Raw genomic sequence first — 26,317 nt, 5'->3', positions numbered from 1 at the left:
TTGACATCTCCAAAAGAACACCCAGATCCTCTCACCAACTATATATAAGGCAGCTTTGGATCTTAGCCGAAGATTTTGACAGTGACATTGTTGTGACGTATTATGATATTAAGGTGTTAAATAACGTTGGCACTTTCTTACAGTGACTCAGTTGTATGCAGACATGAGAGTGGTGTTTCTAGCCACTTTAGCTTGACCTTTATGGAGAACAGCAACAATGTTTCACCTTTCAACAGATACAGGAGATAAAGGAAATAGATGGAATTTGCAGTTTGGCATTAAAAACGAGATGAGGCAATTTTCATGAAAAACTGTGCTGCATTTGTAATACAGGAAACCGTTAAGGATATAGAACCACTTTAAAGACACATTTGCTGCTCTTTTTTACACGTTTTCATGTCTGAATTGACAACGCAGCTGACAAACAGACCGTTTGCTTACAATATACTTACAATTGGTAGGTGGGACCAACCACTTCAAACATTCAGTTTTTTTTGTTTAACTGCCTCTTCTAGCAGGTCTGCTCCTGCAGACTCCCTCCTTTGTGCCACTTTGTTCCTCATTGTGCCCCTCCCGCTTTCCCCTATGCGCACATCGTTTCCCCACCTGCCACCCTCTTGTATCTCTCCCCCTTCTCTCCATCCTTCCCTTGTGCAATGTGTTCTCCCTCCCCTCTCTGCATCCTCTCATGTCTCTTCAGCTGCTACCACCTTGCTCTGTGCGATCCTTTGTTCCGCTGCCCCCCCACCTCAGGTTACCCCATCCTGCCCTTTCGTCTCTGCTGCTTCTCATAAGGGCTGATGGAGCGTAAAAGTTAAATAATGGTTGCCTCTATCAATTCTCACCGTCAAAGGAGATTTAAAATAAATACATTTGTTATGAATTTGTGTAAAAGTTTTGAAACTAAAAATATGAGATTTCATACTGCATCGTAATGTGGAGATTAAGTGATTTGCCCAGAATCACAGAATGTTGCGTGTCCTTGCCGAGGCTCGAACCCGGTTCCCCAGATTTGAGGTCGACCGCTCTAGCCGTTAGGCCAACTCCTCTCACCATTTTACCTGGACATATCAGGTGTATTGCCATCAATCAAACCTATTACATTGTATTGTATTCCCAGAGCCAAATTGGGGTCACTACTCTCTTTTTCCTTTTATTTTGGTTAATTTTATTATATTCCACCAGGTCAAGGAAATATACATTTGTTAAGTGATTTTTTTTTTTATTACGTTAACTGGAGTATGCGTAAAGTAAATATTTCCAAGGTCCTGATTATGGGTGTTTTGAAAGCAAATGTCTCTATTCACTTGCTCTTTCTGTGGACAAAGAACAGGAAGAGGATGTTAATAGTTGGCCACCATGTTCCCTTCCAGGACAAATGAAAGAAGAAATGTGCTCCTAGGGGTCTGCAGGGAACATGATTTAATTATCTCCGGTGGGAGATTGCAGAGTGATATTCCAGCCCCTTTCACTCGTCCCACAGCAAAATCAGCAATGATAATTGACTATGTTATTAATTCATTTATGGTTTTCCCCTATTTATCATAAGTAAAGGTTATAAATAAAATTTGAAGTTACCACAATATTCTTATTCTTACCATCAGTGGAAAACCTGATGATGTGTATTCATGGCAGATCCCTTATAGGGACGATCTGTTATTTAGCGTTGCGAATGGGAAGTCTTCTAGACTTAGAAAGGTCGGTATCAGTCGAATTATAGGAAAATTACTGAAAATCTTCCCCCATTGGATTGTTTACCTGCCGACGTGTTTAAGGAGGATATAGGAAAATGTTTGAGGATAACTCCGAATTTGGTAGGTAGCCCATGCAAAAAATCGATAAGACAATTTAATACATTTAAGAAAGTGTTTGCTTTTGATAAGCTTATTAATCACTTGCAAAGAAGGCAATTCACTTTTTATTCTAAGCAACAAAATAAGTGGATCTCTCATTTAAAGAAGCACTAGGTGGGTAAGCATAAAAAAATTGAAAAATGTGCTGATGACATCTGGGTAAAAATAACAGAAGCAGTAAAATGTAAAAATTCAAAAGCCTTTTGGAAAATGATAGGGAAAATAGCATCTGTTTCTCCAAACATAAGATAAATAATATTACTAACATGGAATGGCAGGAATACATACCCACACATAACCTCTCTCTATGCTTTAAACACACAGGCACCCAGCAACAGTGTTGTAGGGTCCCTTGATGAGATATTGGCTGGTAGATGTTCTCCCCTTTCCCCTCCTACTAGACAGAGGGGGTGTTGTAGCACCTTAAATCTGCTAGGAATACCGGGCAAGAGGTCCAGACCAACTTCCTATTACTATCATAAAATTAGATCTGGACCTATGTGTCACCTATTTAGTGGCGCTTTTCCACTACTGTTCTTAAACTGTGGTGGTCTCTAGCTCATGGAGAGGTAGTGTCATATTGCTGCTACATTAAAAAAGCCATTCAAGCTTTCCTAGAAATTATAAGCAGATTACCCTGTTCGACGCCACAGGAAAGATTGTTTTCAAAGTATGTATTATCTAATCTACTAGAATGGGTGGAGGAATTTTTTTATGCCATTGAGAGCTGGTCACTCGACTTTGGATAATGTAACTGTAATTCATCTTATACTGGAAAAATATTTGAAATGAAGGGGGATGCCTGTCTCCGCAGCCTACATAGATTTTTCATCTGCTTTTGATCGTGTAGATAGGCAGATCCTTTGGAAAAAAGTTAAGTACCTTGGGAATGCCAGGGGTCTCCTAAAACTTATCATTGCTCTTCACTCAGCTACCTGGTGTCATGTTATGTTAAGAGGTAGGCGGGATATGACTCCGAAAATCCCGACCGGAAATGGTTTGAAGCAGGGATGTCTGTTTGCCCCATCCTATGTTTTTAACTGTATATAGCGGATCTGCCTAATGTGTTGAGTAAGGTTGCAGGTGATGCCCCAAAATCAGACTGTTATGCTTTAGGGACACTTCTTTATGCGGGTGACCTTGTTTTGCTAGACCATACTCCCAAAGGCCTCCAGAAACACCTAGATATCTTAGCATCTTACTCAGATGCTCAGTTTCTGAAGGTTAATATAAATAAAACCAAGGTCATGAGGTTCCGCCCAAAGGGGGGTCGGACCAATACAAAGTATGTGGTCTTATAATGATTCTACTATAGAAGTAGTAAAGTCATACCCTTATCTCTGAAAAATGATGTCGACAAATTGGGCTGACAAGAACTATATTGCACATAAATCTAATAAGGCACATGCTCATGGAAATGCAACAAAGGCACATTATCGAGCAACAGGTCACAGGCACTTTACTCCTCTCTTAACATTATATAAAATGAAGATTCCATCGACTTTTTTATATGATAAAGAAACAATAAATATTAATCAATGGCACTTTATGCATAAGGTGGAGGAGAAGGTTCTTCCACTATTTTCACTTTATAACCCATGGTTTCAAAAGAAGTGCTAAGGCTAGAATTAGGACTTGTGAGCACGTACATAAGAGGACTAGCCACTATATTACTATGGTATCTTTGCATTTTACATGCCAAAGAAAATTCTTTAAAGAGTCACATGGCCTTGGAATGTCTTCTTTCCACTACAAAGGCTGGTTTGTTTATAACGAACCTTTTATCTTCACTGCAGCACCTTTCTTTGACTAGACTAGATATTCAGAATATAAGCTATGTCCATCTTAAAAATCATCTAAAGCATGCCATGAAAATTTGCTCCATGGAGAATGATATGGATATATGTAGAACTAAATACCTTTTCCTTGGTGTTGTTCATTCATGCCAGACAGCAGTCCCCCAAGTGTACTCGAGATAGAACCTGGAACAGAGAGAGCTTGGGTGTATAATGCTATGTAGGTTGAAATGTCTATTGCAAATAACTGTGACAGATGCATTGCAAAATGTAGTTTGGGAGGAAAGAACATGCACCGTACGTTATAATGACATGCAGACCATTGAACACGTTATGTTTGTCTGTCCTGTTTTAAAGGTCTACCACAAAAGATTTTTAAAACAACGTTTTTAGAAAATATGGTATTACAACAGCAAAAGCTGTTATGGAGGTTATAAACTGTATATTGTAGATCTCATTTTAAGATCTATAGCTCTAATAAAAAAACTAAACCTAAACACCCTACTCCAATCTAATCCAATCCACCCCACCCCAGTTCAGTCCCCCCCACTCAGTCCAATCCAACCATCCCACTGCACTCCAGTCTACCCCACCCCAGTCCAATCCACCCCACTGCAATCCAATACACCCCACTCCATCCCAATCCAATCTAACCCGCTCTAGTCCAGTCCAATCCACCCCACTCCAAACCACCCTAATCTAATACAATCCACCCTACTCTAATCCACCTCACCCCAATTCAGTCTAATCCACCCCAGTCCAAACCACCTTACTCCATTTCAATCCACCCCATTCCACTCCAATCCGACCCACCCATCTAGACACTCCTCTCTACCCAACCCACTCTACTCAATCCAACCCACTGTACCCCAATCTGCTCCAGTCCAATCCACCGCCCTACCTCAATCCACTCCCCCCTATTCCACCCTGCTCCCCTCTATGCCACTCCAATCTACACCACTCCACTCTGACATTCTCTGCCACCACTAAACTACTGAACTCCACTCCCCTCTACTCAACTCTGACACGCTACTCCACTCTACGACACGCTACTCCAACAAATCCGGTCTACGACACTCTACTCTTTCCCCCCCCCCCACTCCACTATAGGACACTCCACGCCACTAACTTTCAGCCGTGCTGAACAGCCACGCTAAACAGCAACCACACTGGTGTACAACGTTGCATAACCAAATTGCCATTAGCTCCTGTATCTACGAGACCTATTGGCTTCGCCAATGCTTGTTCCGATGTTGCTGGCAGCTAATCGGAGCCCTCGCACCTGCAGGAGTCTTATTCCCGTGGGAGTGAACTGGCCCAAGGGAAATAAAGATTGCTGGGCCAATCAGGACGCTCTATTTTTAAATTGGAGCTCCCTCAATAGTCTCTCGAGCCTCTTACAAGCCCAACCGTCCAGATATCTATACATTTTTTAAAACCTTTATTTCTCAAAAACTGCTGAATGGATTTACACCAAATCACAAAAAGCACAATCCGGGGGCTAAGATCTAGCTTCCTGCCAAATCTGGTGTAATTCTGTTGAGCAGTGTTTACTGTAACGCTGTCTAAAAAGTCTAAGGAAAATGCATGGGGATTTTGTGTTTTGGAAGCCCCCTTTTTTCTTGGTCCCTGCTTGACGGATGACCTCAAAACTTTCCAAGCACAAACTGTCAAAGTAGCACCTTTTTGCAAACTTTGGAGGAGATTCGTCGAAAGGTGCCAAAGTTATTAGTAACATTAATGCTTTTCCTATGGAACGGCTGACCTAAATATAGCATCCCAGCGGTGACCACCACTGGTTAATTATATATGTGTATATATATATATATATATATATATATCACTCATAAACATGCCCCTACAGTATCATATACTCGCCACTCCATGTGCACAGTCTACAGTAAAGACTACAGCACCTATTTAGCAACTTGTAAATAATGTCCTTTACACATGCTAATTGTAACATCGAACTTGTCTTGCTGTAAGAAAAAACTGACTGTCCTAAAGTGCCTTGTTGCATCCAAAATATTTGTTGAGTCTCTCTGATGCAATGTCCCCCAGTTGAGGGAAAATGTCAATCTAGCCAACTCTCCGATTAAGAATGGGATATCGGAAGCCCTTGCTGAACCTGTACCATGGACTTTGGGTAATAAAAATCCCAGGGCGCAGAATTCTGCGCCTTGGTTTACTGGAGAACTTAACCTAGCCAAAACCGCATGCAAGCGCTTAGAACGCATTTGGAGGAAAGACTATTGGCCTGTGAGTAAAGACCATTATAAAGCGGAACTCAAAAAATATCATGCACTTTTTAGGAGAACCTGATGTTTCTTTTACACTGAAAAAATAGAAACGGCTCGTAATTCACACAAATAATTATTCTCTATCCTCAAATCACTGTCATCATTAGACCACACTACAGCGCCCACTCCAGCATCGGTGGAGAACTGCAATAAGATTGCCCTTTTCTTTTCGTCTAAAGTAGCTAACATCTATAACACCTTCCCTTTTGAAGCTTGTAGCCCCATCAATCTTGATGCCCTTCTAGCTGAACCAGCTAGAGTGAAGGGTCTTAAGGAATTCACAGCCCCTAACCTGGAGGAGCTGAAGAACATAGCGTCTAGCATCAAGTCAGGATCCCCTTCGGACCCTGCCCCACCTAAGGGTTGTGATGCAAGGGCTGGATATTATCATCCCTTAGATCCAACAACTCCTCACGCTGTATTTTTTTGCTGGAGAGGTACCCCTGAAGTGGAAGTAGGCAATTGTCCTACCACTTCAGAAGAAACCGTCCGTTGATCACACGGCACTAGATAACCTACGCCCCATCTCTCTACTACCGATATTTGCTAAAATATCAGAGAAAGTGGTGAATAACCAACTAACTACGCATATCACCACAAATGACTTACATCATCCTCCTCAGGTTTCAGAGCCTCATATTCCACGGAATCTGCTCTCCTGTTAGCTGCTGAAAATCTAAGGAAGTGTGTGGATGCAGGACAAACAGCTGCACTAGTTCTATTGGACCTAAGCAAGGCCTTCGACACGGTTTCTCATAACCTACTCCTTCCAAAGGCTTAGTCGATGAGGGGTCGGAAGTACGCTTTGCGATGGCTGTGATACTTTCTCCATGAATGTAGCTTTCAGGTCTCACAGAATCCTTTTATATCAGAACGTCTGCCTCTAGCGCAATAAGTTCCACAGGGCTCTATTTTAAGCACTACTTTGTTCAATCTCTATATTGGCCGCCTTGCAGACATTGTGGAAAGACATAATGTGACAATTGTGTCCTATGCTGATGACAGACAGCTAATTGTCGCCCTATCTCAAGACTCTGAAGCCTTGGCACTTTGTTTCTCCCTATGCCAAGAAGAGCTATCTACATTGATGGCCAACATTTGCCTTAAACTTAATGGCAATAAAACGGAGGCACTGATTGTAGGGAAAGCTCCCTCTATCTGGACCTCTGCTTGGTGGCCTGAATCCCTGGGACAAACCCCCACCCCCAAAACAATAACCGAAAACCGGGTCTAGTTTGATTAGGAACTCTTTTGATAATCAAGTTAGGAGAGTCACAGGTAAGTGTTTTGGAGTCCTCAAAGTTCTAAGGAAACCTATCTTTCTCCTCCCCATAGCAGCCAGGAAAACTATTGTGCATGTTTTGGTCACCTCACAACTAGATTATGATCTTGTTCTGTATCCAGGAGTAGCCAAGGGAAGTCTTACCAAACTCCAATGCCTTCAGAATGCGGCTGCATGTTTGGTTCTTGGTCTCCCTTGAAGATACTCGGCATCTAAAGCTGTGAACACTCTCTATTGGCTGCCGGTTGAGAAGAGAATTACTTACAAAGCTTAGTGCTAATGCCATAAATCTGGTGGAATAGGAGCCCTAGCTATTTTCGACCTCTAATGACCCCCTACACTTCCTCTCGCACCCTCAGATCGAGTGGAACCCTTCAGGGTAAGGTTCCCAAAATTCACAAAGCGACAATGGGTGCTTGCTCATTCAGCTATCTGGCAGCAAAAATCTGGAACGCCCTGCCCTTAATGTTGCGATCAGACACTGTGGAACACTCCTTTCCCAAACAATTGAAAACCTGGCTATTTTGCGTCGTAACTTTGGTGGCTATCTTGTACTTTCATTCTGCAACCTATGCTCTTCTTGTCACTTTCCTAGGTCTTATCCTAGCTCGGGTACACACCGTCGGTGTAACCAGGAGATCTACAAATGACATCTGATTTGAAGTTCAGTATTCCATCATTTAGATTGGCTAGTCTATTATGATATTTAAGTCAGATTGCATACTTTCACCCTCGATGCTTTAGTATTCAGATCTGTTTAGAATGGGGACTACGAAAGAATACCACTTTATTTTTAATGGGGAGCAGGATATTTCACAATTTATCAAATGTGCTTTTTTATCCCCAGGAGCAGATAATTTAGGATAGGCTTACCTTAGAGTGACTGGATGAAAACACTGAGCTTGCGGCGTTTTGCCTCTGTTGTAGCCTCAGATGTTAGCCTAAGAACATGTAAAGTTAATAGTACTTTTTTAAATTTTATTTTTTTACTAATGTGGTATGTTTATTTATATGCACTCCAACTATTCATGGATACGTTCAGCTGGCCTTGGTATAATTGTTTTACAATGAACAACACTTTCAGGTGAATAATAGCTAATTGCATTACTTCCTCCCAGAATTCATTCTCCAGTATTTGCTCCGACTCATTGTCTGTCGAGACCATTACAATACAGAAGGGAAAAGATTGCTTAAATTCCTTGAGGATTACTTTGTTTTCCATCTTGCAATAGAAGAATGTGTTGCTCACTATCAATTCAGCATACATTAGCCCAGTAGGTTTAGCCAGTATCACACCTACATTGCTTACTTACATCATTTATTTTTCCTATTGCATGATGGTTGACCTAGTTTGAATGTTTTATGTTGTTAAACTATGTTGTGTGTCCAAACTAAAGCTCATCAGTGACGGATAAAACACTTCGGGTTGGGTTTCTACAGGAATTATAAGTATTAAACATAAACCTGTAACAATGTAGTGTGCCCAAAATATTGACTTTGGCAGTATTGCAAAGGTATGCCCGAGTATTGATTTACTATTCTTAACTCCACATCTATGTATGTTGATAATACATATGTGTTTAAGGTAGGTAGAGGAATAGTGAATGTGTACTAACCTTTCAATACTTAACTTAATGTTTAGGCAGGTCAATATTTTGGCCTCGATAGTCTGACTTGCAGCCCTTGGCGACATCATATGTGAGGAAGGAGTGTGGTGGGTCAGCGTACCAAAGAATTGTAGCCTCCTTCTTGTCATCAGTTATATCAGAGTTATTTGAGTTTAACTGGTTAACAGATTCCGTGCTGTATTGAGGAGGCTAAGGGCCTCGGTTTTGGTTGGATACCCATGACTTCAACCAAAAGATTTTTTGAGGAGCCTTGAGCTTAATCTCTTGGCTAACAGTATCTGCACCTTCCATCGTTTGATAACATGTGTTCTAGATCTAGGTAAAAATGTTCACCAGCGAGAATATAATTTGCTTTAATTCTAGTAGCATTTAAAGATTGCCTTATAAACGCGTGCTTGTATCATGATGGTCTTTTCTTGCGAGTATGTGGTACCTAGTTTTCCCATGTGGATTGCAGAGAATTTTGTTTTTTTCCAACCGGTTTATTCAAAATGTAACATAACCTTTATGGTCTTCTCTTTAGATCTTTATTTCACACACCACCAGTCTCTCGCAGTAGCTGCTTCTATTTTTCAACTGAACATGAGTTGCAGGGCATTTGCTTTAGAAGGAGATGCCCCACTATAGACTTTTGATATTAGGATGGAAGCATCTTCTTTGAATTAAGCCATGTTCCTTAGCCTGGTACTATGCTATATTCCGTGTGGTGTGAGGGTTCTCAACATGCATCATATAGGCTACTCAAAACTTAAAGATAAGTGGATCTCTTCATATCTTATTTTAGTTTCAAATAACTGATCTTAAACTTTCAACAAACACACCCTCTTTTGGGTCGAGCCTAGAGCCAGCTTCCATGCGCTGCTCTGTGAGACTTGTAGTAGAGTAGCGAATAGAAGCCCACCCACTCTCCGCCCTTTTTTGCAATTTGCTTGTGTCATTTTATGTCCTAAATGCTTGCTTCTGATTCGTAAATAGGCTTGTTAGTTCCCCCGCTCGTACCGCCTCCTCTTCATTTGTCACCGCGAGACTTGTGGTGGAGTAGTGAATAGAAGCCCCGTTCACTCTCTGCCCATATTTGCCATTGGCTTGTGTCATTGTCTCTCCTAACTGCTGGCTTCAGATTCGTAAATAGGCTTGTTAGTCTCTCCTTAGTACCTTCTCCTCTTCATTTATCAGCTCCCATGACGACTGACCCCTTTACTTTAGTTGTTACACGGTACGTGTTATTTAGACCGAGCACTATTTCCTTTATTCAGTTTCTCGTACTGCAGGCACAACGTGCTTTGGTGCCTTCTTTACCCCTCCCTCCCGTTGATGTGCCTTGTTTACCCCCCCCCGCCCTCCCTCACGTTTTCCGTGCCTTCTCCCTCCCCCACCTGCCTGCTGTCCGTGCCGTCTGCCTCCCCTCCCGCCCAATGTTGCAAAGAAAGTAGGCAGATACTGCAGAATCAGAGGGAATAAAAGCCTCTAGATCCACAACCTCCCGAGGTCAAGAGGTTACTGCTCCAGGGCCTCAACATGTAGGGTGGAGCACTAAGAGGATGGTTTCAGGTGGCCTTAAAATACCAAAATGTGGCTAGTCGCTGTCAAGAGGAAAGGAAGATAGGATCAGCCCCAGAGTCGGATATAACATACATGAATGCAGGACGCAGATCACAGGAACAGAGTCAAATTAAGCTGTCACATGAAGTCCATTGTTAAAAAAAAATCCTTGCAATGAGTTGTGCGTGCCTGATCAAAAACACATGCTAAAAACATATATGCTTTTGACTATTTCAGTGTGGTGGTGATAAAAAAAAAAATCCTGCACCAAACAATTGGTACTCTGCTACTCAGGGCTTTAAGTGGGCTGGGTCTCACCACTGCTGAGCACCGACAGTTTTTTAAAGGGGGCCTGGAAACGGGTCTCTATCGGGCTCTGTTTTTTTCCGGACTGCAGTGACAATAGGCACATCGATGTGCGCTGCTCACACTGCTCACCTCTCGCTAGTGGAGAAGTTACGGCATGGTGAGTGTTGATGGGGAAGGGAAATTCTTTAAAGATAGTCATTTTCTCTCTGGATTTCCCTTCTCTTTATGAAACTCAGGAGCAGGAACATTGTTGTGGTGTTACCAGGACTTTAAGTGGAAGGTTTTTCAATATTCTATACAAGCTGTAGTTGCTGCTTATTTCTTATTCAACTAACCACCATTGACACAGCCAATAGTCCTGACTTGTTGAAGGTATGATGTTACTTGTTGTATCAGATATGTTGTATCTAGAAGGTCGACAGCAGGTGGTAACCTTAGCACCATTCTCCTCTGGTAAATCTTTAGTCACCCATGGGGTGCTGCAGGGATCTGCGATCAGCCCTATCCTATTTAATATCTATTTGCAACCCCTGCTTTCCATCATAAAGTCATCTGGAGTCTGTCTAGTCAATTATGCCGACGACACGCAACTAGCCTTTTCCTTGGAAGGGGACCATGCATTATCTCTGGACACGTTCCAGCAATGCATGCGGCAGACGACTGACTGGCTCAGAAGGAACTCATTGCAATTTAACAGCGGAAAGACTGAGGTAGTGTACTGCTCTGCAGGTAGGATGTCCAGACAATTTCCATCTGACTTCAGACTTACACCAGAGGAGGAACCTTTAACCCTGGTCAGGAAGGTTCGTAATCTGGGGGTGTTGTTTGATGACTACCTCCAGATGGAATCACAGGCAAATAAGACCGCTAGCATATGATTCGCCCTATTCGCATGCTACGGAAAATACTCCCTTTACTACCTAAAGAGGCACACTCTATGGTGGTAAGTAGAATAGTGGGAAGCAGGCTGGAGTATTGCAATTCCCTATATTTGGGGGCCCCTGTGTACATTTTGCAGGGACTGCAAAGAATCCAGTCTGCAGCAGCCAAACTGGCCCTTGGTAGGCCATGGAGCTCCTCTACTACCTTGGCTCTGAGAGAGCTATACTGGCTGCCCATTAGGGAAAGGGTCCACTTTAAAGCTCTGTGTATGGTTTTCAGAGCAGTACATGAGCTAGGTTCTGTCTTCCTACGGGAAAGGTTTAGATGGTATCGCCCTACAAGGCAGCTCCGCTCCTCCAGTGCTGGCCTGCTGACAATTCCCCGGTTTAAACAGTCCAGGTTAGGAGGAAGGGCTATCAGCGTGGCTGGTGCCCGTTTATGGAATGAACTCCCTCAGACAAGTCAACTCTCTGTTAGAGTTTCGCAGGAACCTAAAAACCTGGCTTTTTCCCAAGGCCTAAGTTCCGGTCCCTCTCTTCTCTCTCTGCTGCGACCTGTTTCCACTCTGGTCATAGTTTATCAGTCTGAAGCGCCAGGATACCCGTAGGGTGACAGTATGCACTATATAAGATCTAAATCAATCATGTGGACGCAATGACAGAAACAGCAAAATACAAGTTGGAGGTACACTATGTTAACCACAGATTTTTTGTTTTCGTGTTTTAAGCACTCCCTCAATTCCATTGGTCACGCCCCTTTGAGAGACCCCCCCCCCCCAGTTTTTTCATCCCACTTAAAGCCCTGCAGCTACTTAAAAAAAAATATGAAAAAACCTTCGACATTTTCAAAGAAAAACAAAGGTTACAGCAACATTATAGTTAGGTTCAAATTTCCACACTCAAAACCATAGAAATTCAGCAGGTTTAGTTAGTTATCTCAAGTAACTATAACTCATGTCTGCGCCATGTACTTCCAACTAACCCACATGTTACAACTCACATATGACACATTCTATGTCATCATTGATAATATCACTGCAGCATTTGCTGTAAAATTATTGATGAGAAAACTGACCATGGCATTGGGCGTAAGTTAGTTACGTTAGAGCACGAGTTCTAGTTACTTGAGATAACTATCACTGCTGAATTTCTATGGTTTAATGTGTGTAGCTCAACCTAACTATAAAATCCCTTTAACCTTTGTTTTTTTCAGTTAATATATATATTTATATTCACTGCAAAAACCAAAGGCTACAGGGAAATTCTAGTTAGGTTCAGGTTTCACTTGTACAAGACCAGAGAAATGTTGTAGTCTTCGTTATCTGAGCTAACTAAAACTTATGCCCCCAATGCACTGATTATTACCTTACATATTACATCAATCATGACAATTTGTCCCTGGGGCCTTTGCAATGTTTGGGGAGTGCAGAACACCCTATCCCCATAAATCATCAATTTGGCTCCGGGGAATAAATCCCTAGGGCATCTTCATGGCTTGAGGAGGGGGGGTCACAAGCTCTTCTCCCCAAAAGCGGTCAAAACCCCTCCCGGGGCTGGGTCCACTGGGCCTCTGCAGGGCTCGAGGGGAGAGGGGAGGGGCCGGGAGGGTCAGGCAAATGCCCCCTCCTTAATAAATGAAGTTCTGTTCACCCCTGGGCCCATGTGCACTCCTGAGGCTCATTTTTAAAAAGGGCAAAAGCCCACCATTATGTCTTTTTTTTGTTTTTTAACATTGCCAAGGATCCGAGGCGCAGAGAAAAAGATTAAAATATATATATTATATCATTTTTGGCACGGGGGGGCACCTGCCCTAGGCGGGGCAGGGTATACGTACGCTGTCGTCCTATGTATTTTTAATTCTTTTTGATAGAACAGGGGATTGAGTCCTTAAGTTCCAAAATGGCTGCAGGTGTGTGTGTGTGTGTGTGTGTACACACACATATATATATTAACCAGTGGCGCTCCATAGGAGGTGGATTTTTTGGTTTGCTTATAACTGATAGTTTATCGGATTTTCACAAAACCTTCCCAAAAAAGTGTGAAGCGTCCCGTAATGCCCTTCATTGGCTAATTTGCATATATTTAAGTTCATGGTTGTGCCCCTGCCTGGGCAGGAGCACCACCAGTTTTGGGGGGCTGCAGGGAGTTTTTAATCTCTCCCCCTCACCTCGAATTTTTCAAATTAACCCTGTATTCCCTGTGGTCTATATCATCCCCTGAAAATCTGGTGATATTTGCAAGCATTCCAAGAGCTGGAGATTTTGCTCCTCAATTTGGGAATGCAGGCGCCTCTTGTGGTTGGTCTTATTGATGCATTTTGTGACTTTAGGTTTGTAAAAGTAAGACTCCAATGCATGTTTATTGCCGTTTTGACTACAAATGCATAATTAAATGTTTATCGACAGACATTGCAATGTATTCCTGACTCTTTGACAAAGCCAATAGGCTTGTCTTCTACATTGATGCTGACACCCCTAGAAAATGCCAACAGGGCTGCCTTTTATATATTGAGGTGACTTTACATATAAAAAAACTTACAAATTCACTGAAAAAACAGGAAGTGAGTTATAGTTAGATATAGTTTAAAAAAATTACTGACTCACTTTGACATTACAGGTAGGTGAAAATGTCACTTACAACATAACATTTTAAACCATATATTGGCTGAAATTCACCAGTTATCTTTAACTTTAGTAACTCCGACTAGCTCCATGAAGTAAATATAACTTGAGCCTTTCGTTGCACTGCGCATACTCTCCCATATTATATCACTGATGACATGTCCAATGACCGCATTGATAACATCACTAATGACATTTGAAATTAAATCATTTTTTACAACACTGTGCATGGCAGGGGTGCAAGTTATACTTACTTCATGGAGCAAGTTATAGTTACTTCAGTGTATTTCTTTATTTAAAATGTTAGGTTGGAAGTGACATTTTCACCTAACTAAAACTATAACGAAGTCACTTTAACCAGGGAATTTCTTTTTTCTTTTTTTAAATTATCATTTTAAATTAGATCTTATCTAATCATAACTGTCATATATGTTCAATTCATCTTTATTTGCTTATGCAACAAACCATAAAAGGCAATATAATACATCATTACCAGTATAAAACATAGTTAGAAGCAATCACATTCATCCTGACGAGGCAAACAGGCGGTATAGACAGTGGATAGATTTCTGAATCAACCCTCCATTGGTTTCCTGCTTCCCGCTGCCTCTTTAAGAAATCAATATACACGAAGACCTACATCTAGACTTCCTAAAAGCTGAAGATAAAATACCTCTTTCTTGCATTTCCTTAAATCGAAGCATTTTTAAAATTGGCTTTAAATCAAACACAAATAGACCTGTATAATATTTACAAAAAAACATAAAATGCAACAAGGTATGTTACAGTGAATTGTCATAAGGGCAGGTGAAGTTGCACGTTCCCTGTTTAAAAGTGCCTTCACAAAAACAAAAAAGACTTCATACAGTACCCGATACATCCTTGGCGAAGCCCTCTAGCAAGTGGAAAAAAGTTTGACATTTCACCCTCCGAGCCATATCTTACATTAGCAGTTATATTCTCATGTAAATCATATATAAAGTTCACCAGAGCGAGATCCAATCCCAGATCCAAAAGCATCAGCCAAAGTTTAACTATAGTCAGACATTCAAATGCAGCGGATAAGTCCATAGAGCCCAGGTACAGTGCACAGTCTGGCTATAGTGTGTGTGTATATATATATATATATATATATATATATATATATATATATATATATATATATATATATATATATATATATATACACAGATAGACGCACTGTCGAGCTAAAAACATGAAGTGTTTCCATATATATACATGTGTACAAGTTCAGAAGACATTAACTTTTTTGTAACTGCCATTTTGTATTTGAACTCTTTAAAAAGCAAACATTTTAATAGCAATTTACACAAGTCGTAAGAAACATAAACACAGCAGATAGTAGTCCCGGGGTCCTAACATTCAGTTTAGGCAATACAGTAATTAAATATATTTTCCAATCTTGGTTAAAAGCCTGTCTTACACTTTTACAAAGTGTGCAAAGTTGCTTAATGTTAGGATTCCAAAATCAACTTCCCCCAATTGATTTTGATTGCCAGACCTCTTGCTAATGATGCTTCCTATTCTCAATTTGAGATGTAAAGACTCAATTGATACAGATTTGCGAAGATCTAAAAACCTCCTCCACATCTGTAGGGGCGGGAATGGCCCCTTCATGGTAAATGGGATACAGGGTTGGGTCCCTGGGTGGGGGCGACTGTTCCCTGCCTTGATTCCTGATTACGTGCACCTGCCATACTGACTGACTTATTGCCCTGGCATCGCTCTAATCTATTGTGTGCACAGAGGCCTAGGCAAATTCCTGACAATGAGTAGGCCCTGATCTTTCCCTGTGACATGGAGGGGAGCTCCAGGTGTGCCCTCATTTATTGACAGTGGAATATTGTCCCTGTCATGGGTTTAACACAGGAGTGGTGGCAGAATGCTATGTTTTGAGATTTAATAACGTGACCAGATGTTTTTATGAGTCATTGGAGTGAAAACTTACTGGCCCACTTGTGTAAAATTTAGTTTCTATGTACTTAAATAGCTCTTGGCACTAACATCCTGAGTGTGTTTTAAGCCTGGTAATTTGTGTGGCCTGCATGGTACATTCATGGTGCATGTGAATGAGCCAGAATACTGAAGGCCAGATGGATCCATTTTGGATAATCCTTCTATGTTATGTTATTATTGTTTTTATAATGTGCTAATCACCCTAGAGGTTATCCAGGCTCTCTGTAGCCGGGGTGCGAGCCGGCTCACTCAAGAAGACAGGTCTTCAGCTTCTTGCAAAAGTCAAGAAGAGAGGAGGAGGCGCTGATGTGTTGTGAGAGGTCGTTCCAGGCTTTAGGAGCTGATTATGAGACGTCGCACCCCCCTGCTCTGCACTTGTGTATGCATGGGGGTGTGTGCTAGTGATAGAATGGCAAAGCGGGGGTGCCTTTAAGGTTAGTGGAAATTAATGAGACTGTTCTTGTAGGCAGGGCGAGTGTTATGGAGTGTTTGGTATGTGCGGGCGATGAGCTTGAAGTGTGCATGCTGTGTATAACGAGCCAGTGGAGTTTCCCAAGATGTGCTGTAATGTGGGCTCAGTATGGGAGAATTAATGCAGCTGCTCCATTTTAGACAATCTGCAGTTTTCTTGTGAACTGATCGGTTGTCCCTGAGTACTGACTGTTCCCGTAGTCTAGTCTGCTCGTGAGGGCTTGGATGATTGCGTTCCTGGTGTTGTCTAGTAATCACTTTAATATTTTCTATTTTCTTCAGCACCCTTAGGGTGTTGAAGCAGGACGAGACCACTGCATTGACTTGGGTGGTCAAGTCCAATTAGTTTTTTATGATCATTTTGAGGTTTCTTTCTTGTGAGCAAGGAATGGGGGTGGTTCCAAGGTCTGAGGGCTACCAAGTTGAGTCAGATGGTGAGGTGCCTTTCCTGTAGAACACCACTTTGGATTTGTCTGAGTTCAGATGAGGCAGTTGGATTTTCTCCAGTTGGCCGCTTTGATCATACATGTGGTGAACTTGTACCTGGTGTTGTGAGTTTTGTCCAAGAGGAACAGAATCCGTTACATGTCGTCTGCATATTTGCGGATGTTGTGAACTCCTATGACGTCGGCCAGAGGAGTCATGTAAATGTTGAAGATTGTCGGGCTGATGAAGGAGCCCCTGCAGGACTTTGCGGATTAGTTCTCTTGCTTCAGAGCAGAAGGTCTGTCCTTGCAAGATGGAGATCCCAGACAGTGGAAGTATATCGCTCAGATGAGCTGGAGAGAGGAGAGCTAGACACTAAATGAGGGGAGGGGAGACAGGGCTCCTTTAGATATTCATTGAGGCATTTTGTTGGCATGACTAGCCTGATTAGTCTTCCTGATGAATGGTAGAGGAGAGGGTCAGTACTGAAGGCTCTGTTGTAAAAGGTGAGATTAACCTAGAGGTGAGGACTACCCTTTCTGCCTTTTCCTAATTACTCCTTCAGTTGGGCAGATGAGCCGGGTGCAAAACCCTCATGCTTTTTGGTGCCTCTGTGGTGTGCGCTCCAGGATGGAGACAATGCTGTTTTGACTACACTCTGCGCTACAGCCTGAAAAAGATACTGAAAAGGAAACCAAAATGAGAACTACCCAAAACCAATTCTACAAGTGCAAAACGTGGATCCACAGCTCTTTGCCAGTTGTATATAAAAGTGAGACTCCAGTAACCCACTTGTTGTTCGTTTTCCAAGTCCTGTATGGCCAAGATAGGGAGGGCTCTGCAGAGTACACAGATCATGTGACATCACCTGAAGTCTGTCTATCTTGTTGGATGACCTGAAGGAAGAAGACAGAGAGAGAGAGAGGGAGGGAGAGAGAGAAAGATAGGAAAAAAAGGGACTGTGTGTGTCCGTGTCTGTCCCGAGGGACCGGGAAGGCCATGACTGACCTGTGAAATCTTATTACACCCATGAGGGGACTAACAAGACCGAGACCATACACTGGTTTGTGGGTGATTTAAACTGCAACTGTGCCATAGTTACGTGGAGATGTTGAAAGAGCAGGGTTAGCCACAGCATCTGTGAAGATAGCACCCAGAGGAACTAAATAGTTTCAGCAGCTAGTACCATGTAGTATTGACAACCATTTTATAACTACATAATTTAGTGTTTTTAAAAGGACAAGCACTGAGCTGCACATTCACTTTATTGGATTATCTATTTATTGTTCCTCTTAAGCACCCCACACTATCTCCCTTAGAAGCCTGTGACTGCTCTCACACACTACCCTGAGCATCAGGTGTGAAAAGGGTTGTATTTGTCCTAGTTTGCTAAGCTATAGTAGAAAGGACGCCAGGACATCAGAGGTAAATTACCTCACCTCCATGGTTGAGAGCCTATAGCCTCTGCTTGCCCTATGGCCACCCTTTTAATGTATCAAAGTATTTCATTTACTATCAATGTCCAATATACCTAGATACAAATCTTTGTAATAGACACATAATACGGTGGTGTCATCCTTTTTAAAGTTTTGTTTTATTTGCACAAGCCTTTGTTGATTGCTTTGCATTTTTCAATAGAATTAAAAAGGATCATTGGTATTTTTGAACATTGTGTTCCACTTTACATCTTATTTTATTTTTACCATTATTTCCATGTGCTAAAGTCGCAATTATGCTATAGTGAAGAGCTTTATCCAGGCCTGAGAGAGTACTGAATAGATAGATTTTCCAAATTCGAATTGTAAATTAATCTTGTTTAGCATTTTACGTATAAAACTAGGCCTGGGTGTGAAATTCCACTCCACTCACGGAGTTTTGAGAGTTTTTTCCACTCCGAGTTTTTTCCCCAACATTAAGTTGTCGAGCAAGGAAAATCTTACTCCAGACCACCTCCCGGCGAGATTGCTCAACGCGGACGGACGCGGATGATCGCTACAACTTGCGGTGAGAAATCTATTTGCGTTGAGGAAGCTGCCCGAACTCCGGGTAGCGCGGTGAAGTTTTTTATTCACTGAGCAGAGTTCCACTTAACTGAATTCACATAGCAGAATTCCACTAACACCACCCATGCCTATATAAAACCTACTTGTTTTCTACCCTAATAAGAAAGTTTACTGAGAGAGGGGAGAAGAATGACTCCTTTCCTAATTCCAAGCGAATTTAAAATTTCAAGAAGAGACTTACACATATGTGGCAAGTGTCTAGCTTAGGCAATACAACTTTGGCAGATATTGTGCCTTAAACTAAGAAAAATAACTTGGTATGTGTCAGGATTCTGACTTAGCAGAGAATGAGGTGGTGGTGTGGTGGTCCTCAGAGATTGGGTATTTTGAACATTAGCACTGAGCCAGATCCGTTGTGCTGTCTTTGTCCTTGCAGCACCAGATGTTCTAAGAGTTCTGTAGTCCAAAAATGCCGACCACCTTCACACAACAGAGATATAGCGCAGCATGCACCAGGTCTACATAGGTAGTGTACTACTGCACTTAATACCACCCAGCGCTGAAAATTTGTAATATGTATTTAGAAATATATCCCTTAATCCAGTGGTTCCCAAACTTTTGACTCCTGAGGACCCCCACTGAATCACTACTGAGAGGCCTCGCGTGGCACCTGACATGACCCTCTCCTGTTAGGATGCCCACTGCCCCGTCCCTTGCCAACAACAAACTGCAAAGGCTACACAGAATAAGAGCTTGATATGTCTGAATATGAAAGCTTGACAGCACACATAATTCAACCAAAGGCTTGTGGAAAGTGAGCAATCAGACAGCAGCACGAAAATCCTACTGCTGATCCAGGCTGCATCTATTTTTACCTGCCTGCCAAGTAACGGTAACCTATACACATTTGGCTTTCAACGCTTTATTGCTTTTATTGTATTGCCTGAATTTTCATTGTTGTGTCTGTGACTGCTGTTGTCTGTCTTCCCCCGCTGCTGGTACGTGGTCCGTGCCCCCTTTTCTTCCCTCTGTTCCCCTCACTGTCCCCGTGCTCTCTCTGCCCAGTCTTTCCTTCTGTACCCCTCGCTGCCCCGTGTCTCTGCCCGGTTTTCCCTTCTGTTCCCCTTGCTGCCCCCGTGCCTCTCTGCCCGTTCTGCCGTCTGTTCTTAGCTGCCCCTATATTTCTGGATTCTGTATTTTGCCTCTGTGCCTCTTTTTTTTGTGCCCGTCTACCCTCTGTGCCACTCATTTTCCCCTCGTTTTGTGCCCCTTTTGCCTTTTGTTCCACTCGTTTTTCCCTCGCTTTTGTGCCTTTCTGCCCTCTGTTCCACCCCTTTTTTGTGCCTTTCTGCCCTCTGTTCCACTTGTTTTTTGTGCCTTTCTGCCCTCTGTTCCACTCGTTTTCCCCTCGTTTTTTGTGCCTTTCTGCCCTCTGTTCCACTCGTTTTTTGTGCCTTTCTGCCCTCTGTTCCACTCGTTTTCCCTTGTTTTTTGTGCCTTTCTGCCCTCTGTTACACTCGTTTTTCCTTCATTCTGTGTGCCTTTCTACCCTCTGTTCCACTCGCTTTTCCCTCGTTTTTTGTGCCTTTCTGCCCTCTGTTCCACTAGTTTTTCCCTAGTTTTTTGTGCCCTCTGTTTCCCTCGTTTTTTGTGCCTTTCTGCCCTCTGTTCCACTCATATTTTGTGCCTTTCTGCCCCCTGTTCTTCTCGTTTTTCCCTCGTTTTTTGTGCCTTTCTGCCTTCTGTTCCACTCGTTTTTCCCTCTTTTTTGTACCTTTCTGCCCTCTGTTCCCCTCGTTTTTTGTGCCTTTCTGCCCTCTGTTCCACTCGTTTTTTTGTGCCTTTCTGCCCTCTGTTCCACTCGTTTTCCCCTCGTTTTTTGTGCCCTTCTGCCCTCTGTTCAACTAGTTTTTCCCTAGTTTTTTGTGCCCTCTGTTTCCCTCGTTTTTTGTGCCTTTCTGCCCTCTGTTCCACTCGTTTTTTTGTGCCTTTCTGCCTTCTGTTCCACTCGTTTTTCCCTCTTTTTGTGTGCCTTTCTGCCCTCTGTTCCCCTCATTTTTTGTGCCTTTCTGCCCTCTGTTCCACTCGTTTTTTTGTGCCTTTCTGCCCTCTGTTCCACTCGTTTTCCCCTCGTTTTTTGTGCCCTTCTGCCCTCTGTTCCACTCGTTTTTCACTCGGTTTTTGTGCCTTTCTGCCCTCTGTTCCACTCGTTTTTCCCTCGTTTTTTGTGCCTTTCTGCCCTCTGTTCCACTCGTTTTGCCCTCGTTTTTTGGGCCTTTCTGCCCTCTGTTCCACTCTTTTTTCCCTCGTTTTTGTGCCCTTCTGCCCTCTGTTCCACTCGTTTTTTGTGCCTTTCTGCCCTCTGTTCCACTCGTTTTCCCCTCGTTTTTTGTGCCCTTCTGCCCTCTGTTCCACTCGTTTTTGTGCCTTTCTGCTCTCTGTTCCACTCGTTTTTCCTCATTTTTTTGTGCCCTTCTGCCCTCCGTTCCACTGGTTTTTTTGTGGCCTTCTGTGCCACTCGTTTTTTCCCTGTTTTTGTGCCCCTTTTGGCTTCTGTTCCACTCGTTTCCCCAGCCGCTGTGCCCCCTGAGGCCCCGCCCCCCTGACTGCCCACTGCCCATTCGCTGCCCTTGCCTCCGATTGTATTGTTGTGGTCGCGCCGCCCCTGCACCAACATTCACAGCTCGTGTGCTGTGAGGACGCATGGGCGTTTCATTTTTCACTACGACGACAGGCACTTAAGTCCTGCGGACCCCCTGGGAATGTCTCACGGACCCCTGGGGGTCCGCGGACCATAGTTTGGAAAACGGAGCTTAATCCATTTAAATAAGTATATATCTTATTAATAAGAAGATAACTTTTATACTAATTGAAAAACTGCCGGAATGTTAGGTATCTTAAATACTATTTCCTCTTTTCACAGAGATCAACAGGACACAGATCCTCGGGTACTTCCTTTGGTTTCTCTGTGTTAAATCTGATGAATGCTATCATGGGGAGTGGAATTCTAGGTCTATCCTTTGCTATGGCGAGCACAGGAATAATAGGATTCAGGTAAGTGTTCACAACAAAGATATGACGTACGAGTAGTAGATTAATTTATGCAGCATTATATTGTTAAAAACCAGAGTACTAAAAGCGGGCTTCTTTTGTTGTCATTTTTTTATTTCAAGTATTATAGAGTGCTATTCCACCCTTAATACACTTCAGAGCACTGAATAATTATGCAAACTATATATTAAAAGGTCAGGAGCAGTTAGAATCTAGTCAGATGCGAGGTGAGAACTTCTATACCATAGTCCTTTGTCGCCTTGTCCATGCTTTGTGGTTAACATTGAAAGGCTTGTCTGATCTGATCTATTTTCAGGTATTTCTCGAAAGCATATTGTTGGTTTCTGTCTCCAGCTTAGAGCTGCAACATTCTTAGTTTTTTAGAGAACCAATCTTTTTATTAAGGAGATTCAGAATAAAAGAACACAGCTTCATACCTACAACCACTGTCTGGCAGCGCTTACATCAAATGTGATTAAACAGCTGTTTGCCTACAACCCTGAGGCTGGCAGCATCAATAGAATCGTTTCTTGATTTTATAAACCCTTACATAATGGAAATAAGAAGAACAAAACTCCAAATAAAGAACCCCTCTCCCACCCTCTCACTAAGACCTGCACCAACCATCCCGCCCCCCCCAACTCTCCCTCGCCTAGATAGCAGAGTGTGTACCTAAATGCATCCTCATAGCTTCGGCCACGATGGGTGTTGGGGAGCGTCTTGTGGAAGCAGTTGTAGTTTTTGTAGATATCTGGGACATGTTATCTCCCACAATTCTTTGGAGAGCAATTGTAGGAAAGGGGCCCATAAGCTCAGCATATGACTCTTCTTTACGATCAGCCACCTAGGACATACACTCCATAGCCAGTATTAGCCATAATTTCTGAAGCCAAGCGCTAACATCAGGAATAGCTGGTGTCCCCCAGTGGATCATAATCACTTGTCACGCAGCTAATAAGGCTAGCGCAATCGGTCTACCTCTCAGAGAGCGAAGGGGAAAGGTCAGAGGGTTTGACAGCCCCAGAATGGTGTATGCTGGAAATCTAGGTAGGGAAGTATCGAAAGCCTTGTCTACATTATCTAAAACCTCCTTCCAAGAGCGCTGCAGTTCAGGGCAATGCCATAATAAATGCACTAAAGATCCGGTCATCCCGCACCCCCTCCAACATTACCCGGATCTGCCTTTTTCCCAGCTATGTATGTATGCATGCTGGCATAAAGTACCAATATGATATCACTTTATATACTTATTCAGTTCCCGCTGTGTTATGCGCTGTATGGTACTCCCAATAGCGTATGTCTGCCCATTCTTTGTCGGAGAGTGCCCTTTCTAATTCTGCCTCCTATCGCAATTGCCCCTTAGTTCTCCGCCCATTGTTGCCTGCGGAAAATATTGAGTATAACTCAGAAATTAGGCGCTTATCGTCTTTTTTACATACCAGCCATTTTTCAAAAGCTGTGAGTGGCCGCGACGCCCTCCCTTGGCAGCAAGGTGATGTAAACCAGTGTCTTAATTGGCGATAGTGGAACTCATCTGATTCAGAGAGATCATAGTCTTGCCTCAACTGTTCGAATGGAATCAGTCCTTTTGTATCAAACAAGGATCCTATCCTCTTGCAACCTCCCTCCCCCATCTTTGGAACACCTCTGAATCACGCCCTGGGGGGAAATCTGAATTGTCCACTATCTGGGACATTGGAGATGGAAAAGTGGTCCAGCCTCTCTTGCCTGCCACTGCATCCCACACCTTCATGGTGGAAGATGTATCCGGTGAGGAATACAGGTCCCATGCCCTGTGTTTACGGTGAAACCCGATCTCTCGCCCTATGTTTGTCCCTGCCACAGATTGGTCCATAAAGTTCCAGTGTTTTCCGGAGAGGGGACGGTTCCACTCTACTATGTACTGAAGGTTCGATGCCAGAAAATATCAGTTAATCATAGGGAGCCCCATACCACCCTTCCTCCTGGGGAGCGTCATTTGGGCCAGCAATATGTTTGGTTTCTCCCCCCACAATTCAAATTTATTAATTAGTGACTGCAGTTGGCGAAGCGCTTTCGAGGCGGCACCATAGCGATTGTTTGGAAAATGTAAAGAATGCAAGGCAACATCGTCATCTTTACAGCTGCAATTCTCCCAAACCAGGCCGTCCGGTGTTTCGCCCAGCTGTCTAATGTTTTTGTTGTTTGGTCAAGCAGAGTCTCATTATATTAGGGCCACTTTTCTTTGAATAGTCGGGGCAAGATGGATACCAAGATACCAGATACCTTGTAGTGTCCACTGGACTGGAAACTGATGCTGAATAGTCTCTACTAGGTCTTGCGGGATTGAGAGATTTAGTATTTGTGACTTGCCAAGATTGACTTTGAAGCCCATGGTTTCTCCAAAGCTTTTTAGTTGGGCAATCGATGCCGGCAGGGTGGACTGTGGGTTAGTAAGTTAAAGTATTACATCATCAGCCTATAGGCTGACCTTATGTATGTCTTTTCCAAATCTTATTCCCTCTATCTGTGGGTCTTCCCTCAAGCGTTGTGCAAAAGGATCCATTTATGCATAAAGGCTTCCCTTAGTATGGTTGTGGTGTCTATCATTTTGCCGCTGTCAGCGCTGGGATGCCCCTGGGTAGCTACGTGCTTAAATGCTTTTTTCATTTCATTATATAGAGCGAACAAGAAGAGGCAGAGGACATCCCTGTCTTGTCAACGAAGGTATCGAGAATTCGGTAGAAGTCCCCCCATTCACCAGGGCGAAGGTCCTAGAAGCACGGTATATGCAGCTGATCCATTTTATGTACTTTTCGCCAAGTACCATAGTGCATCTATTGATGGAAACAGTGCTTGCTTACGTGATCTGCCCTTTAGATGAAAAAGGTGTTTAGTAATAACCCCACCTCCCCGTCTGGTAGGAATAAAGCCGGCCTGATCGGGTCCACCAGCCCCACCATCAATAGATTTAGACGAGCTGCCAAGATGGTGGCGATTATTTTCGCATCAATGTTTAATAAGGAGATGGGTCTATATGACCCACATTCAATGGGGTCCTTGAATGGTTTCAAGAGTACCGAGATAGCCGCTTCCAACATGGAATCTGTTACCAATCCTGTCTCCAGGAATGGATTGAATAATCTGGTCAACAAGGGTGCCAGCTCCTGACAGAAAGCCCTGTAGAATAAGAAAGAAAAGCCGTCTGGGCCCGGGGCCTTATGAATTTTTAAGCTGGCAATTGCAGAGATTACCTCCTCTAAGCGTATTGGTTGATCGAGTTGATCTGCTGTAGATTCTAGCAGGCTGAAGAGTGAACATTTCTCAAAGTAGGAGCTGGGTTCTACTAATGGGGGATCCTGCCTGGAATAAAGAGTTTGATGGAAGGCTCTAAAAGCGTCTACTATTTGCGGATCAGTGTAGAGCTCTTCTCCTGTGTGTCTTTTCATCACTGTTATCGACGATGGCAGCGTTTTAGCCCTAAGCCTCTGAAACAATAGCTTGCCACATTTGTCGCTGCTGACATACCATTTATGCCATAGCCTGGGAAGTGTGTATTCTGCGTTTCAATAGAAGCCTCTTTTTTTTTAACTCTCTCCATACTCTTGGGGCCCCTGTTCTTTTGTGTATGGATTCCATCTTGGTCACCTCGCGTTCCAAAGTGTTACGCTTTTCCTGACTGACCTTATTCTCTGCAGCAGAGATTGTGATAAATCTCCCTCTCATCACCAGTGTTGATGCCTCTCAGACTGTTGTCAGGAAAGCAGTTCCCGCATTGTTTGTCTGCAGATATTCTGTCAGCCTGGTTTTTATCGTTGTCAAGACTAGTGGAGACAGCCGAAGGCTCTCCCTCAAGTGCCATCTAGGGTGGGGGAGGGGGTTGGCCGTGATTTTCGTGGATGTTGACCGAAATTAAAGCATGATCAGAAAGAGATCTAGGTTCTATAGAAGAGTCTACTAAATGGGGCACAAGTGACTTGGAGGATAGAAAATGATCCAGCAGCGTGTACAATTTGCTAAAATCTTTTACCCCCGGGTGGTGAATACCCCAGACATCCTGAAAGCCATTCTCTGCTAGCCACCCCAGCCCCCAGTTGAGAAGGCCCCCACCTGGATCGACCTCTGCCCTGACGGGTCCATCGCTGTGTCCATCACCAGATTAAGATTGCCTCCCACCAGGACAGCAGCGTCTTGAGAT

The 26,317-nt window shown here is 43.1% G+C and overlaps 1 protein-coding gene across 1 annotated transcript in view; it reads left to right on the top strand.

The window, feature by feature from the left end:
* The window catches only part of SLC38A6 (solute carrier family 38 member 6), a 459,688-nt gene that overhangs the window by 45,470 nt on the left and 387,901 nt on the right, over positions 1-26,317 (top strand). Inside the window, exon 2 of the mRNA XM_078660337.1 lies at positions 22,013-22,143. Within this exon, the coding sequence (XP_078516463.1) occupies positions 22,013-22,143 (131 nt within the window). The remainder of the gene's footprint in view (positions 1-22,012; positions 22,144-26,317) is intronic.

Source organism: Lissotriton helveticus, chromosome 9 (assembly GCF_964261635.1).
Source record: "Lissotriton helveticus chromosome 9, aLisHel1.1, whole genome shotgun sequence".
In the NCBI taxonomy this organism is placed as follows: Eukaryota; Metazoa; Chordata; class Amphibia; order Caudata; family Salamandridae; genus Lissotriton; species Lissotriton helveticus.
This window is presented reverse-complemented; position numbering and strand designations above follow the sequence as displayed.